Consider the following 17,525-nt stretch of genomic DNA (forward strand, 5'->3'; position numbering starts at 1 on the left):
GTCTTTTGGACCTAGACTTGGCACTCCGGTACCGCTTGCCGTGCGGTAGCAGAGAGAACAGTCTATGACTAGGGTGGCTGGAGTCTTTGACAATTTTGAGGGCCTTCCTCTGACACCGCCTGGTATAGAGGTCCTGGATGGCAGGAAGCTTTGCCCCAGTGATGTACTGGGCCGTACGCACTACCCTCTGTAGTGCCTTGCAGTCAGAGGCCAAGCAGTTGCCATACCAGGCGGTGATGCAACCAGTCAGGATGCTCTCGATGGTGCAGCTGTATAATTTTTTGAGGATCTGAGGACCCATGCCAAATCTTTTTAGTCTCCTGAGGGGGAATAGGCTTTGTCGTGCCCTCTTCACGACTGTCTTGGTGTGTTTGGACTATGATAGTTCGTTGGTGATGTGGACACCAAGGAACTTGAAGCTCTCAACCTGTTCCACTACAGCCCCATCGATGAGAATGGGGGCGTGCTCAGTCCTCTTTTTTTTCCTGTAGTCCACAATCATCTCCTTTGTCTTGGTCACGTTGAGGGAGAGGTTGTTGTCCTGGCACCACACGGCCAGATCTCTGACCTCCTCCCTATAGGCTGTCTCATCGTTGTCGGTGATCAGGCCTACCACTGTTGTGTCGTCGGCAAACTTAATGATGGTGTTGGAGTCGTGCCGGGCCATGCAGTCATGGGTGAACAGAGAGTACAGGAGGGGACTGAGCACGCAACCCTGAGGGGCCCCCGTGTTGAGGATCAGTGTGGCAGATGTGTTGTTACTTACCCTTACCACCTGGGGGCGGCCCGTCAGGAAGTCCAGGATCCAGTTGCAGAGGGAGGTGTTTAGTCCCAGGATCCTTAGCTTAGTGATGAGCTTAGAGGGCACTATGGTGTTGAATGCTGAGCTGTAGTCAATGAATAGCATTCTCACGTAGGTGTTCCTCTTGTCCAGGTGGGAAAGGGCAGTGTGGAGTGCGATAGAGATTGCATCATCTGTGGATCTGTTGGGGCGGTATGCAAATTGGAGTGGGTCTAGGGTTTCTGGGATTATGCTGTTGATGTGAGCCATGACCAGTCTTTCAAAGCACTTCATGGCTACAGACGTCAGTGCTACGGGTCGGTAGTCATTTAGGCAGGTTATCTTAGAGTTCTTGGGCACGGGGACTATGGTGGTCTGCTTGAAACATGTTGGTATTACAGACTCAGTCAGGGACATGTTGAAAATGTCAGTGAAGACACTTGCCAGTTGGTCAGCACATGCTCGGAGTACACGTCCTGGTAATCCGTCTGGCCCTGCGGCCTTGTGAATGTTGACCTGCTTAAAAGTCTTACTCACATCGGCTACGGAGAGCGTGATCACATAGTCATCTGGAACAGCTGGTACTCTCATGCATGCTTCAGTGTTGCTTGCCTCGAAGCGAGCATAGAAGTGGTTTAGCTCGTCTGGTAGGCTTGTGTCACTGGGCAGCTCGCGGCTGTGCTTCCCTTTGTAGTCTGTAATAGTTTTCAAGCCCTGCCACATCCGACGAGCGTCAGAGCCAGTGTAGTATGATTCAATCTTAGACCTGTATTGACTCTTTGCCTGTTTGATGGTTCGTCGGAGGTCATAGCGGGATTTCTTATAAGCGTCCGGGTTAGAGTCCCGTTCCTTGAAAGCGGCAGCTCTACCCTTTAGCTCAGTGCGGATGTTTCCTGTAATCCATGGCTTCTGGTTGGGGTATGTACGTACGGTCACTGTGGGGACGACATCATCGATGCACTTATTGATGAAGCCAGTGACTGATGTGGTGTACTCCTCAATGCTGTCTGAAGAATCCCGGAACATGCTCCAGTCTGTGCTAGCAAAACAGTCCTGTAGCTTAGCATCTGCGTCATGTGACCACTTTTTTATTAACCGAATCACTGGTGCTTCCTGCTTCAGTTTTCGCTTATAAGCAGGAATCAGGAGGATAGAGTTATGGTCAGATTTGCCAAATGGAGGGCGAGGGAGAGCTTTGATCACCCTATTGCAGGAAATGCACACCTGTAGGGTATTCAAGGTTAAAAAATGCTTCTAAAGTTTGTAATTTCCCCTTAAACATTTCAGACTTGATTTGCCCTAATTATGTATCAACCCCTACAAAAATGTCCATTCATTATATGCCACACAATAATTCAGATTTCCTGTAGCTGCAGGATTATTTTCCTCCTGTGAGAAACTGGTCAAATTAAGATTCTACACCTGGATGTCTCACATAAACAACCCTATAAAGTTTCTCTCATGCTTAACATACGCTTAGGAAATTATGCAATAGAAGAATGGAATATACTTAAATGATTAGATTTAGTGAGAATATTTGTATTAAGAAAGGCCCTGCACCTTTAACGGTATTGGTGCCGAAACCCGGAACCATACCATTAAATGTTTTTGACAACATCTTTTAACCTCTATCCTTTTTTACAACATATGTGTTTTCTCATGGTGTCTTCAGTTTTGTCCAGAAATGGTGCACAGTATTTTTTATGTAAAACCATGTTTTTCTCCTGGTTTCTGTCTCGTTCAGTTTCGTCCAGAACGGCTCAACCTTTGTCAAACTGCTAGCCCTGGGCTCGGTCCAGATGGGTAGTGTGGGCAGTTTCCCGGCTCTGCCGCCCTTATCTCTGGAACTACCCGACGTCCCCTACCGCCTCAACAAGGACACTGGCAAGAAGGAGCAGTGCTGTGTCTCCCTGGCCGCAGGTCTGCCTAGAAACAACCAATTTCTATTATATTCTACTATTCTACTTCAGTAAACAGTAGTGGGACGCCAACCTAATCACCATAATGCTTCTCTGTTGATATTCAGGAAACAAATAAGTGGTGTTTAAGTCTATTGTTGATCGGCAAAATGGTCTATTGTTGTCAGTCGCTTGGTATTTTAAGCTGAAACAATTCTACAAGCTTCAGTTCATGACCAATCCAGTAGCTATCAGCTGACAAAGTCCTATTTGTATCTCTGTACCATTTGAGAATTGGTGTTTGAATTTCAGCTGCATTTGAACATCTTGTTCCTTTATTCATCTCTACCTTCATGTTTCACAGGTCTGCCTCACTTCTCCTCTGGAATCTTCCGCTGCTGGGGCCGAGACACCTTCATCTCGCTGCGTGGACTCATGCTGATCACTGGTCGTCACCTGGAGGCTAGGTGTGTATTCTCTCTGCACTGTAATAGTATCCAAATGTAACTTCTTAGCTATTAGAAAATATATAACCAGTGGTTTAAAGTACTTAAGTGAAAATACTTGAAAGTACTACTTAAGTAGCTTTTTTGGGGTATCTGTACTTTAATATTTATATTTTTGACAACTTTTACTTTTACTTCACTACATTCTTAAAGAAAATAATGTACTTTTTACTCCATACATTTTCCCTGACACCCAAAAGTACTCGTTACATTTTGAATGCTTAGCAGGACCGGAAAATTGTCAAATTCACACACTTATCAAGAGAACATCTTTTGTCATACCTACTGCCTCTGACGGACTCACTAAACACACATGCTTTGTTTGTAAATTATGTCTGAGTGTTGGAGTGTGCCCCTGGCTCTCCGTAAATTAAAAAAACTAGAAAATGGTGGCGTCTGGTTTGCTTAATATAAGGAATTTGAAATTATTTATACTTTTAATTGTGATACTTAGTATATTTTAGCAATTACATTTACTTTTGATTTAAAACCAAATACTTTTAGACTTCTCCTCAAGTAGTATTTTACTGGGTGAATTTTACTGGGTGACTTTTACTGGGTGACTTTCACTTTTACTTGAGTCATTTTCTATTAAGGTGTCTTTACTTTTACTCAAGTATGACAATTGGGGACTTTTTCCACCACTGGATATAACACTGGAGTACATTTGATATATTAATTGAATGTCTATTTTTCCTACAGAAACATCATCCTGGCATTTGCAGGCACCCTGAGACACGGTCTTATCCCCAACCTGTTGGGCGAGGGCATCTGTGCCCGCTTCAACTGCCGTGATGCCGTGTGGTGGTGGCTGCAGTGCATCCAAGACTACTGTACCTTGGTGCCCGAGGGCATTGCCATCCTCCACTGCCCCGTGGTCAGGATGTACCCCCATGACGACTCCGAGCCCCAGGCCCCCGGCACTCCGGTAGGTCACATCTATACACATACAGTACACACACATTATGCCTGAACACATACACTTACACACTTTCGTTTCATCCCTCTCTCTCACGCACACACTCTCACTGCACAAATATAGACACACATATGCATAAACGCATATATGTCCACACATACACCTACAGTGCCTTCAGAAAGTAGTCATACCCCTTGACTTATTCCACATTTTGTTGTTACTGCCTGAATTCAAAATTGATTAAATGTTTTTTTTTTATCTCGGCCATCTGCACATAATACCCCATAATGACAAAGTTAAACTTTAGCTAATTTATTGAAAATGAAATATATAATTATCTAATTTACATAAGTATTCACACCCCTGAGTCAATACTTTTTAAATATATATATATATATATATATATATATATATATATATATATATATATATATATATATATATATATATTATGCATATGTGTGTCTATATTTGTGCATGTAAGAGTGTGTGCGTGAGAGAGATGGAGAGTGTGTGTGTGTGTGTGTGTGTGTGTGTGTGTGTGTGTGTGTGTATGTATGTGTTTATGTATATGTGTGTTTGTGTCTATGTGTACATGTGGGTGTATAATTTTTTTTTGGGGGGGGGGGGGTAGATCAGCTTTAATGTTGCAAATAGATTCTGTCTCTTCGCACCAAAATCTGCAGAGCTGGGGTGGGATAGTTGTATCCCCCATATATGTAGAACGTTCTATTGGTTGCAAGAATTTTGTATAATAATTTAAATGGAAAAACTCTGTTGTTTTGTGTATCAGTTCATAAACTATGTGCCATGGAATCGGTACATCAAATCTCTTTCCAACTATTTTGCAACCTGTATGGCATAGCTGTCATTTTTTTGGTCCTTAAATGAAACTTGTATACTTCTTTATTTATAACAATTTTCTTTAACCAGTTTTGGTTTTTATTGCAGGGCCGACAGACAAGTTCCTTTCCTTCTCCCCTTTCCACTTGCCTCTTCCATTTTTGCGGAAATGCTGCAATTATATACTGAACAAAAATATAATGAGGGAAATAAGTATTTGACCCCTCTGCAAAACATGATTTAGTACTTGTTGGCAAAATCCTTGTTGGCAATCACAGAGGTCAGATGTTTCTTATAGTTGGCCACCAGGTTTGCACACATCTCAGGAGGGATTTTGTCCCACTCCTTTGCAGATCTTCTCCAAGTCATTAAGGTTTCGAGGCTGACGTATGGCAACTCGAACCTTCAGCTCCCTCCACAGATTTTCTATGGGATTAAGGTCTGGAGACTGGCTAGGCCACTCCAGGACCTTAATGTGCTTCTTCTTGAGCCACTCCTTTGTTGCCTTGGCCATGTGTTTTGGGTCATTGTCATGCTGGAATACCCATCCACTACCCATTTTCAATGCCCTGGCTGAGGGAAGGAGGTTCTCACCCAAGATTTACGGTACATGGTCCCATCCATCGTCCCTTTCATGCGGTGAAGTTGTCCTGTCCCCTTAGCAGAAAAACACCCCCAAAGCATAATGTTTCCACCTCCATGTTTGACGGTGGGGATGGTGTTCTTCGGGTCATAGGCAGCATTCCTCCTCCTCAAAACACGGTGAGTTGAGTTGATGCCAAAGAGCTCAATTTTGGTCTCATCTGACCACAACACTTTCACCCAGTTCTCCTCTGAATCATTCAGATGTTCATTGGCAAACTTCAGACGGGCATGTATATGTGCTTTCTTGAGCAGAGGGACCTTGCGGGCGCTGCAGGATTTCAGTCCTTCACGGCGTAGTGTGTTACCAATAGTTTTCTTGGTGACTATGGTCCCAGCTGCCTTGAGATCATTGACAAGATCCTCCCGTGTAGTTCTGGGCTGATTCCTCACCGTTCTCATGATCATTGCAACTGCACGAGGTGAGATCTTGCATGGAGCCCCAGGCCGAGGGAGATTGACAGTTCTTTTGTGTTTCTTCCATTTGCGAATAATCGTACCAACTGTTGTCACCTTCTCACCAAGCTGCTTGGCGATGGTCTTGTAGCCCATTCCAGCCTTGTGTACGTCTACAATCTTGTCCCTGACATCCTTGGAGAGCTCTTTGGTCTTGGCCATGGTGGAGAGTTTGGAATCTGATTGATTGATTGCTTCTGTGGACAGGTGTCTTTTATACAGGTAACAAGCTGAGCTTAGGAGCACTCCCTTTAAGAGTGTGCTCCTAATCTCAGCTCGTTACCTGTATAAAAGACACCTGGGAGCCAGAAATCTTTCTGATTGAGAGGGAGTCAAATACTGATTTCCCTCATTAAAATGCAAATCAATGTATAACATTTTTGACATGCATTCTTCTGGATTATTTTGTTGTTGTTGTCTTCTTGGTAAGCATCTCTAGTGTAGATTTGGCCTTGTGTTTTATGTTATTGTCTTGCTGAAAGGGGAATTCATCTCCCAGTGTCTGTTGGAAAGCAGACTGGACCAGGTTTTCCTCTAGGATTTTGCCTGTGCTTAGCTCCATTCCATGTGTTTCTTATCCTGAAAAACTCCCCAGTCCTTAACGATTACAAACATACATATAACATGATGCAGCCACCACTATGCTTGAAAATATGGAGAGTGGTACTCAGTAATGTGTTCTATTGGATATGCACCAAACATAACGAAAAAGTAATTGCTTTGACACATTTTATTGCTGTATTACTTGCCTTGTTGCAAACAGGATGCATGTTTTGGAATATTTGTTATTCTGTACAGGCTTCCTTCTTTTCACTCTGTTGATTATGTTAGTATTGTGGAGTAACTACAATGTTGTTGATCCATCCTCAGTTTTCTCCTATCACAACCATTGAACTTTGTAACTGTTTTAAAGTCCCCATTGGCCTCATGGTGAAATCCCTGAGTGGTTTCCTTCCTCCCTGGCAACTGAGTTAGGAAGGACACCTGTATCTTTGTAGTGACTGGGTGTATTAATACACCATCCAACGTGTAACTTCACCATGCTCAAAGGGATATATTTAATGTATGCTTTTTTATTTTTCCCCATCTACCAATAGGTGCCCTTGTTTTCGAGGCACTGGAAAACCTCCCTGGTCTTTGTGGTTGAATCTTTGTTCGAAATTCACTGCTCGACTGAGGGACCTTACAATTATTTTTATGTGTGGGGTACAGAGATGAGGTAGTCATTCAAAAATGTCCATGCAACTTATTATGTGAGTTGTTAAGCAAATGTTTACTCTTGAAATTATTTAGGCTTGCCATAACAAAGGGGTTGAATACTTATTGACTTAAGATATTTCAGCTTTTCATTTTTAATTAATTTGCAAACATTTCCACTTTGACACTATGGGGTATTGTGTGTAGACCAGTGTCACAAAATCTCAATTTAATCAATTTCAAATTCAGGCTGTAACACAACGAAATGTGGAAAAGTCAAGGGTTGTGAATAATTTCTGAAGGCTCTGTACATTAAGCACAGGTACAGTCTAACGTGGCCTTCTGTGTTTCAGTCCTTGCTCACACAGCCCTTGTGTGATGTCATCCACGAGGCCATGACACGTCACATGCAGGGTATTGACTTCAGAGAGCGCAACGCAGGACCGAAGATCGACATGCACATGAAGGACGAGGGTGAGTTTGCCACGGTCTGGTCACCTCTGGTTTCGGTCAAACTTTGAGTTAATAAGTAGTACCAGGAGTTTTTCCAGACCAAGTTACCTGACGAGGAATAATTCTGGCCCACCTGTTATTCCCTACAAGTGGCTCTTGTTGGTTTTTAAGGTTTTTATTATGAGGTGCACATTGTCTTGGTGTTTTGCTTCAGCAAACATGGTATATTGTTATTATTCTCCTTGCTCCCAGGCTTCAACGTTGTGGCCAAAGTGCACCGTGATACTGGCTTTGTTTACGGTGGTAACCGCTTCAACTGCGGGACATGGATGGACAAAATGGGAGAGAGTGACAAAGCTCGCAACAAGGGCATGCCTGCAACACCCAGGTAAGACTCTATCCACTGCTTACCCCTCTTTCTTAAAGGTCCAATTCAGCCGTTTTTATCTCAATATCAAATCATTTCTGGGTACTATTTAAGTACCTTCATGTGATTGTTTTCAATTAAAATTGTCAAAAAGAAACTAAAAATAGCTTCTTAGCTAAGAGTAATTTCTCAAACAAGAATTTTGCTTGGACTGTATGGGAGTGGTCTGAGTAGGGAGGGGACAACTGAAAACGAGCTGGTAATGGCAGAGAGGTTTGGAACACTCTTTCTTATTGGTCTATTTACTAATTTACCGGTCACCAGGCAGGCCTAAATTACATCCCTCCACGACAGGCTGAAATTTCAGGCGGTCTATTCCAACAGATCTTACACTAAAAGGGCATTATCATAATTCCCACAATTTCACAGTATTAGTCCAACCACATCGTGTGGAAGAAAGTATATACAATATAGGAAAAAAACGCTTTTGACTGCACTGGGCCTTTAAACCAACAAAAGAATACAATTAAACCAAACTAGGGAAAAGGGAAAAGCCAGTGTATGTTTAGTTGGGCGTCTTTCTTGCTTCTCCTGAAGTTCGTAAAGATGTGATAATGAATATTCAATTCATTTGATTTGATGTGACTTGTCTCCCTGGTTGTGTGTGTCTCCAGAGATGGGTCAGCGGTGGAGATCGTGGGCCTCAGTAAGTCTGTGGTGCGCTGGCTGGTGGAGCTCCATAAGAAGGGCCTGTTCCCCCACAGCTCCATGAAAATACACAGGGACGGTGAGTGCTGCCTGGACACACACACACATGCATACACATGCACCCACACACACATGCACCAGCCGTGCCGGCACACAAACACATTGACATGTATGCAAACATATATGCGCGATGTCCCTCCCTCAGAGCCATAATTGTTTTACTAATAAGACATCATGAAAACATTTGTATTATATTATTGTTTTCCCTTGCAGGTAAGGAGGTGAAGGTTTCCTATGAGGAGTGGAACCATAAGATCCTGGCCAACTTTGAGAAGAACTTCTATGTGTCCCACGACGAGAAGGACCCCAACGAGAAGCAACCCGACCTGGTCCACAAGAGAGGCATCTACAAGGACAGCCACGGAGCCTCCAGCCCCTGGTGTGACTACCAGCTCAGGCCAAACTTTTGCATCGCCATGGTGGTGGTGAGTTGCCATCAGAGTGGCATCAGCCCATGCCCAGTTCCATTTCAATCCTTTGCATGTTTTTTCTCATAGAGAAGAATTTGAATTTCAGTTTACTCCCAGCATTGACTGAATTGAAATGGAATTGACACCAACCCTGGTCCTTAGCCCATTTCCTTGGCTACTCCTTGGGTGTAAATAGATCTAAAGCCCTGGGTCAGTGGAAGACATATAGCATGACATAGTGGTGGAGTTTGTGAGGTATTAAAACCCCCTAATGTCGAGGTCCGCGCCCCCGCATACATCTAATTAGCATAATAAAGAAATCCCCATAAAAACCTGTCAGTTTAAGCTAGATGCGTCTCAATCCACCGCATCCGCCTATATTGCACTTCTGCATCTGTGGTGAAAGGTGACAGAGCTAGAGCAGTGTTTGTCAGACTGAGACTTCTGTAGCGTCCGAACGGTTTGGCCTACAAACTATGACCCCTCTATGGAATGATGAGACTCTGTGTTTTTCTCTACCACCCCCACAAGCGTCTTGGGACTCGTTTAAAGTCGGTACAGCTGATCTGTCAACTTCTGTCTGTAGAGTCCGGACAGTTAGGGCTACACACTAAGACCGCTCTGTGGAAAGGTGACTCTCACGAACATGTACATGTCAGTTGTTTTGCTCTAGGGCGCCCACAGGCCTCACAAGACTCGTCTGAAGTTCCCCGGTACCATTTGAAATAATGAACGGAAGTATATATGGAGACTTGTTAGTGCCAAAAATAAGGGGAGAAATACATGTATAAAAGTAAACATTCCTGATCTTATATCGCTCAGATATAGGACAAACACTTCAGAACAAACTTCCTTTAGATTCTTTTTTTGGGAACTATCTGTTGTTCCATGTAGTGAATCTGTTATTCAATGCGTTTGTATGGGCTAATAGCAGTAAGCCCCAAAATAACTTTTCATCAAATACACTACATGACCAAAGGTATGTGGACACCTGCTCGTCAAACATCTCATTCCAAAATCATGGGCTTTAATATGGAGTTGGTCCCCCCTTTGCTGATATAACAGCCTCCACTCTTCTGGGAAGGCTTTCCACAAGATGTTGGAACATTGCTGCGGGGACTTACTTAAAATTCAGCCACAAGAGCATTAATGAGGTTATGCACTGATGTTGGGCGTTCCAATTCATCCCAAAGGTATTCGATGGGGTTGAGGTCAGGGCTCTGTGCATGCCAGTCAAGTTCTTCCACACCGATCTCGACAAACCATTTCTGTATGGACCTCGCTTTATGCACTGTGGCGTTGTCATGCTGAAACAGGAAAGGGTCTTCCACAGAGTCGTCTAGAATGTCATTGTATGCTGTAGCGTTAAGATTTCCCTTCACTGGAACTAAGGGGCGTAGCCCGAACCATGAAAAACAGCCCCAGACCATTATACCAGATTCGTCCATCGGACTGCCAGATGGTGAAGCGTGATTCATCACTCCAGAGAACGCGTTTCCACTGCTCCAGAGTCCAATGGTGGCAAGCTTGTGTGCGGCTGCTCAGCACTGGAAACTCATTTCCTGAAGCTCCCGACGAACAGTTCTTGTGCTGACGTTGCTTTCAGAGGCAGTTTGGAACTCTGTAGTGAGTGTAGCAACCGAGGACAGATGATTTTTACGCGCTTCAGCACTCTGCGGTCTCGTTCTGTGAACTTATGTGGCCTACCACTTCACGGCTGAGCCGTTGTTGCTCCTAGACGTTTCCACTTCACAATAACAGCACTTACAGTTGACCGGGGCAGCTCTAGTAGGGAAGAAATTTGACGAACTGACTTGTTGGAAAGGTGGTATCCTATGACAGTGCCACGTTGATACTCACTGAGCTCTTCAGTAAGGCCATTCTACTGCCAATATTTGTCTATGGAGATTACATGGCTGTATGCTCGATTTTATATACCTGTCAGCAACGGTGTGGCTGAAATAGCCAAATCCACTAATTTGAAGGGGTGTCCACATACTTTTGTATATATAGTGTGTTTTTTAAATATATTTTTTTGATACTTCAAGGGGTCTTAAAATTCCAAATCAAATAGCTAAATGATCTTTGGGATGACCTAAAAAATAATTCCATATAACTTAGTAGAACCCCCCTCCCCGGCTTAGACAGGGCTTAGACTCTTTTGGGTTAATGAGTTGACCTGAATGGTGTTCTCTATCCTGTCCCTGAGGCTCCTGAGTTGTTCACAGTGGAGAGAGCCTGGAAGGCCCTGGGGATGGCTGAGAAGAAGCTGCTAGGACCTCTGGGAATGAAGACCTTGGACCCAGAGTAAGAGACCTCATTATCACTCATAATTAGAACCATGTGACCTGACCAGGAGAATTTAGGGCCCTGAGGTCAAATGTTCAGGAAAATCTCCTGGCCCCACTCTTACTTGTTCATTGACTGATTTAATTTTCAATACATCTTTTCTTGGCACGTATACTGACATCACGTTTATTTCTCCCCTAGTGATATGGTGTACTGTGGTGTTTATGACAACGCCCTGGACAACGATAACTACAACGTGGCAAGAGGCTTCAACTACCACCAAGGACCGGTGAGTGCGCCTTACTGAGAATTGAGTTGTACTACACCTTGAATTAGCCGTTATTGTTAACCTTATTATGGCAATGCTCCCGAGGGTATAAATAAAGTTCTATTGAATTGATCTGATTGATGTAATGACTTGTTTGTATTTTAGGAGTGGCTGTGGCCAATTGGTTACTTCCTGCGAGCAAAGCTCTATTTTGCCAAGAAGCTTGGGAAGGAGACCTATGAACAGACAGTGTACCTGGTGAAGAGCATTCTCTCTCAGCATTATGTCCACCTGGAGAGGTAAATACACACACTAACACACACATTTGCGCATGCGAACACACATTCTTTGAACATTCATCCATGTCTCTTCTAACCCCCTAAGGTCTAGCTGGAAGGGTCTGCCAGAGCTGACCAATGAGAATGGCCAGTACTGCCCCTTCAGCTGCGAATCACAGGCCTGGTCCATCTCCACGGTGCTGGAAGTCCTCTACGACATATAGCACCTCACTTCCTGTGGGCGAAGACTCACCCTATGATCTAATGTTCTATTGTAGTCCGGCACTGTTTTAATTCACCTACATAATGTGGTATTTGTTGTCTTGTTTTGGACCACGTGTACACCCTATGCACTAACCCTATTGGGCTCTCAAGTATACAGTAATGCCTTGTGAACACCAGCACTTGGAGTGGTTGTGGAGGGCATTGGGAAATTGTAGCTCACAGCCTCATTTGACGGCTGACTTAATGTTGTCAAGGTATGATCCCTATGTTACAGTAGATACAGTGGGGAGAACAAGTATTTGATACACTGCCGATTTTGCAGGTTTTCCTACTTACAAAGCATGTAGAGGTCTGTCATTTTTATCATAGGTACACTTCAACTGTGAGAGACGGAATCTAAAACAAAAATCCAGAAAATCACATTGTATGATTTTAAAGTAATTAATTAGCATTTTATCGTATGACATAAGTATTTGATCACCTACCAACAAGTAAGAATTCCGGCTCTCACAGACCTGTTAGTTTTTCTTTAAGAAGCCCTCCTTTTCTCCACTCATTACCTGTATTAACTGCACATGTTTGAACTTGTTACCTGTGTAAAAGACACCTGTCCACACACTCAATCAAACAGACACCAACCTCTCCACAATGGCCAAGACCAGAGAGCTGTGTAAGGACATCAGGGATAAAATTGTAGACCTGCACAAGGCTGGGATGGGTTACAGGACAATAGGCAAGCAGCTTGGTGAGAAGGCAACAACTGTTGGCGCAATTAATAGAAAATGGAAGAAGTTCAAGATGACTGTCAATCACCCTCAGTCTGGGGCTCCATGCAAGATCTCACCTTGTGGGGAATCAATGATCATGAGGAAGGTGAGGGATCAGCCCAGAACTACACGGCAGGACCTGATCAAAGACCTGAAGAGAGCTGGGACCACAGTCTCAAAGATAACCATTAGTAACACACTACGCCGTGATGGATTAAAATCCTGCAGCGCACGCAAGGTCCCCCTGCTCAAGCCAGCGCATGTCCAGGCCCGTCTGAAGTTTGCCAATGACCATCTGGATGATCCAGAGGAGGAATGGGAGAAGGTCATGTGGTCTGATGAGACAAAAATATCGCTTTTTGGTCTAAACTCCACTCGCCGTGTTTGGAGGAAGAAGAAGGATGAGTACAACCCCAAGAACACCATCCCAACCGTGAAGCATGGAGGTGGAAACATCATTCTTTGGGGATGCTTTTCTGCAAAGGGGACAGGACGACTGCACCGTATTGAGGGGAGAATGGATGGGGCCATGTATCGCGAGATCTTGGCCAACAACCTCCTTCCCTCCGTAAGAGCATTGAAGATGGGTCGTGGCTGGGTCTTCCAGCATGACAATGACCCGAAACACACAGCCAGGGCAACTAAGGAGTGGCTCTGTAAGAAGCATCTCAAGGTCCTGGAGTGGCCTAGCCAGTCTCCAGACCTGAACCCAATAGAAAATCTTTGGAGGGAGTTGAAAATCCGTATTGCTCAGTGACAGCCCCAAAATCTGAAGGTCTGTATGGAGGAGTGGGCCAAAATCCCTGCTGCAGTGTGTGCAAACCTGGTCAAGACCTACAGGAAACATATGATCTCTGTAATTGCAAACAAAGGTTTCTGTACCAAATATTAAGTTCTGCTTTTCTGATGTATCAAATACTTATGTCATGCAATAAAATGCAAATTAATTACTTAAAAACCATACAATGTGATTTTCTGGATTTTTGTTTTAGATTCGGTCTCTCACAGTTGAAGTGTACCTATGATAAAAATTACAGACCTCTACATGCTTTGTAAGTAGGAAAACCTGCAAAATCGGCAGTGTATCAAATACTTGTTCTCCCCACTGTACATGAGCTAATGTTAAAGCACTTAAAGATAAAGTATTATAAGGGTTTGGAAGACCGACTGTTTTAAACCAGCTAACCTCATAGGCAGTTGAACTTAAACCGTGTGTCACCTGTGCTGCTACCCGGTCCCTGGTGATCCTTTTTAAAGATGGTATCAAAATGTACTGTACTATGAAATTAGTGACGACCCATTGCTTTGTGCTTCCATGCCTTTTATTAGAGTTTAGATCCCTAAAAAGAAACCTCTGGAAACTATCACTGTGACAGAATAACTTATAGAGTTGATGTTCTATCCATAACCCACTCTAAATGTGATGCATCTCCTTGTGAATCTGGTGCCTCTTTTTTAATGGTCAGCATGCTCCCAGCTTATAGTGTGATTTGATTTGTGTCTGTCTACATAGTGTTGTCATGACATTTAGCGGTATATAAACAGTGTGCAACATGACCCATTCTGTGTCTTTGACTTCATGTCTGTGTTGAGGTAAAGAAACACCTAATAGGGTTACTGAAGGAGTAGCCTGTTCACCAGCTCCCAGTTGACTCTGGATTGTTAGACGTGTTAGACACAGCACAAAGTAAATGTTTTTATATCTATTTATTTAAACATCATCTCGTTTTTTATAATCTATCTGGTCAGACAGCAGCAGCGTCAACAGTTTTGACATATTTTGAAACGTATGTCATGAAGAACAGTTATTATTAATAAATATTGGCTCTAGTCATGTTCATCAGGATCAACTGAAGACTGAGAGAGATATCAGGGGATCCCAAACACTGGCAGAACACAGGCAGAGAACAGCTGAAAAGAGAGAGAGAAACAATAAGCTAAATCTGGAAAGAACCTGCTCAGGAGAAACTTAAGGTTGTGAATTCCAGTGACGAGGTGTACATTCCCGTGAATTTCAGTGAAGGAGCGAGCGTAAATTCCCTTGAATTTCAATGAAGGAGCGAGCGTAAAATCTCTTGAATTTCAGTTAAGGAGAGAGCGTAAATTCCCTTGAATTTCAGATGTGTTACTTATGTGAATCTTCATCCACTGGCGCACAGTACTCACTGGGGCAGGTGAGCTGGCCACACTCATCACTGTGGTGCTGTTCACCTTGGGCCAGAACACTGTAAAGTCCCTCACAAATGTGCCACTGCAAAAAGGTATTACAATAGTAGCCATTAAATATATGTTAGACATCACCTCAGAAACAGTTTTTAGGCAGTAGTATTTAGTTTGTAAATGGAGTATTACCAGAATTGAATGTCTCCTAGTGATGTCACTAGGTGCTTCCCACGTAGCTTGTAACTGGGTTTTTTACACCTGATGCTTGACTCAGAACAGAATTCTGTAGAGCAGAATCCTAAATTCAGAACAGGACTAGACACGCTATATATACAAACGTATGTGGACATCCCTTCAAATTAGTGGATTTGGCCGTTTCAGCCACACCGGTTGTTGACAGGTGTATAAAATCGAGCACACAGCCATGCAATATCCATAGACAAACATTGGCAGTAGAATGGCCTTACTGAAGAGCTCAGTGTCTTTCACCATAGCACTGTCATAGGATGCCATCTTTCCAACAAGTTCATCAAATTTCTGCCCTGCTAGAGCTGCCCCGGTCAACTGTAAGTGCTGTTATTGTGAAGTGGAAACGTTTAGGAGCAACAAATTGGTAGGCCACACAAGCTCACAGAACGGTACCGCCGATTGCTGAAGCGCGTAGCGCGTAAAAATCGTCTGTCCTTGGTTACAACACTCACTACCGAGTTCCAAACTGCCTCTGGAAGCAACGTCAGCACAAGAACTGTTCGTCGGGAGCTTAATGAAATGGGTTTCCATGGCCGAGTAGCCACACACAAGCCTAAGATCACCATGCACAATGCCAAGCATCGGCTGGTATGGTGTAAAACTCGCCATCATTGGATTCTGGAGCAGTGGAAACGCGTTCTCTGGAGTGATGAATCACTCTTAACCATCTGGCAGTCCGACGGATGAATCTGGGTTTGCCGGATGCCAGGAGAACGCTACCTGCCCGAATGCATAGTGCCAACTGTCAAGTTTGGTGGAGGAGGATTAACGGTCTGGGGCTGTTTTTCATGGTTCGGGCTAGGCCCCTTAGGTCCCTTAGTGAAGGGAAATCTTAACGCTGAAGCATACAATGACATTCTAGACAATTCTGTGCTTCCAACTTTGTAGCAACAGTTTGGGGAAGGCCCTTTCCTGTTTCCGCATGACAATGCCGCCGTGCGCAAAGCGAGGTCCATACATAAATGGTTTGTCGAGATCGGTGTGGAAGAACTTGAGTGGCCTGCACAGAGCCTTGACCTCAACCCCATCGAACACCTTTGGGATGAATTGGAACGCTGACTGCGAGCCAGGCCTAATCGCCCAACATCAATGCCCGACCTCACTAATGCTCTTGTGGCTGAATGGAAGCAAGTCCCTGCAGCAATGTTCCAACATGGAACGCCTTCCCAGAAGAGTAGAGGCTGTTATAGTAGCAAAGGGGGGACCAAATCCATATTAATGCCCATGATTTTGGAATGAGATGGTCGACGATCAGGTGTCCACATACTTTTGGTAATGTAGTGTATATATGAACCATGACTGCATTGGTTTGATCTCTACAATATGCTGTGTCATGTCTGACCTACCCTGGACCTGAGGTCCTTCGCATGCACAGAGCATTCCCACATTAACATAGCTTAAAGGTTGTTGCAGTCCAGCGCTCGGGACGTGTTGGGATTTATGGAAGTGAAGCGACCCACTGTGACTTGTCCTCCCACTTCCCGGGCCTGTAACAGTAAACCCTGGAATTACGAGGAATTCCCAACAGTCTCCAGAGTCACTGTGGGGAAGAGGTGAGGAGCGGAGTCTCAAACAAGGGTCATGCTCAATCCTAAACACTTGACCTTTGACCTCGTTACACAAGAGTTTCAATATTCCATGGAGGGGCAGAGGTTTTGAGTGAGAGACTAAGACAAGCATGCAAAGCAAGCAAACTGAAATCGACTTTTTCAACCAAGATGAACAAGCTATTGACATTATGTACTAATTATAAGACAGATTTTCCATGATCAAAAACACAATAGTTGTTATTACTATGTAACAACTATCAACTGCACGCTGCCATACATTACCTTAATTTCCTTGTATGTGGTTTAGTGCAACTTCATCTAAACTCAGAGATATATAGAGGACTGTATCTGTCTCTATTAGTTTTTAGCATGGACATTGGCATTGAGGGCTTCCTATTTTAAAGTAGTCAACTTGGTGGGGATTGCTATGGGATCACTCAGCCAATGAAGAATAAGAAAATGGACTACTTTAAAATGGAGATAGCCTCAATGGTGC

General features: G+C 43.8%; 1 protein-coding gene across 4 annotated transcripts in view; it reads left to right on the forward strand.

Annotated features, from left to right (window-relative positions):
• agla (amylo-alpha-1, 6-glucosidase, 4-alpha-glucanotransferase a) overlaps positions 1-14,624 on the forward strand; it is a 34,917-nt gene extending 20,293 nt beyond the window's left edge. For all 4 annotated transcript variants that reach the window (XM_084183675.1, XM_084183676.1, XM_084183677.1 and 1 more), the window contains exons 24-34: positions 2,526-2,701; positions 3,044-3,146; positions 3,888-4,113; positions 7,596-7,716; positions 7,948-8,083; positions 8,737-8,849; positions 9,044-9,255; positions 11,450-11,547; positions 11,731-11,818; positions 11,963-12,096; positions 12,182-14,624. In XM_084183675.1, coding sequence (XP_084039801.1) covers positions 2,526-2,701; positions 3,044-3,146; positions 3,888-4,113; positions 7,596-7,716; positions 7,948-8,083; positions 8,737-8,849; positions 9,044-9,255; positions 11,450-11,547; positions 11,731-11,818; positions 11,963-12,096; positions 12,182-12,299 — 1,525 coding nt within the window. In that variant the 3' untranslated portion in view covers positions 12,300-14,624. The remainder of the gene's footprint in view (positions 1-2,525; positions 2,702-3,043; positions 3,147-3,887; positions 4,114-7,595; positions 7,717-7,947; positions 8,084-8,736; positions 8,850-9,043; positions 9,256-11,449; positions 11,548-11,730; positions 11,819-11,962; positions 12,097-12,181) is intronic.
• The last annotated feature ends 2,901 nt before the right edge of the window (positions 14,625-17,525 follow it).

Source organism: Coregonus lavaretus, assembly GCF_964263955.1.
Source record: "Coregonus lavaretus genome assembly, chromosome: 19".
In the NCBI taxonomy this organism is placed as follows: domain Eukaryota; kingdom Metazoa; phylum Chordata; class Actinopteri; order Salmoniformes; family Salmonidae; genus Coregonus; species Coregonus lavaretus.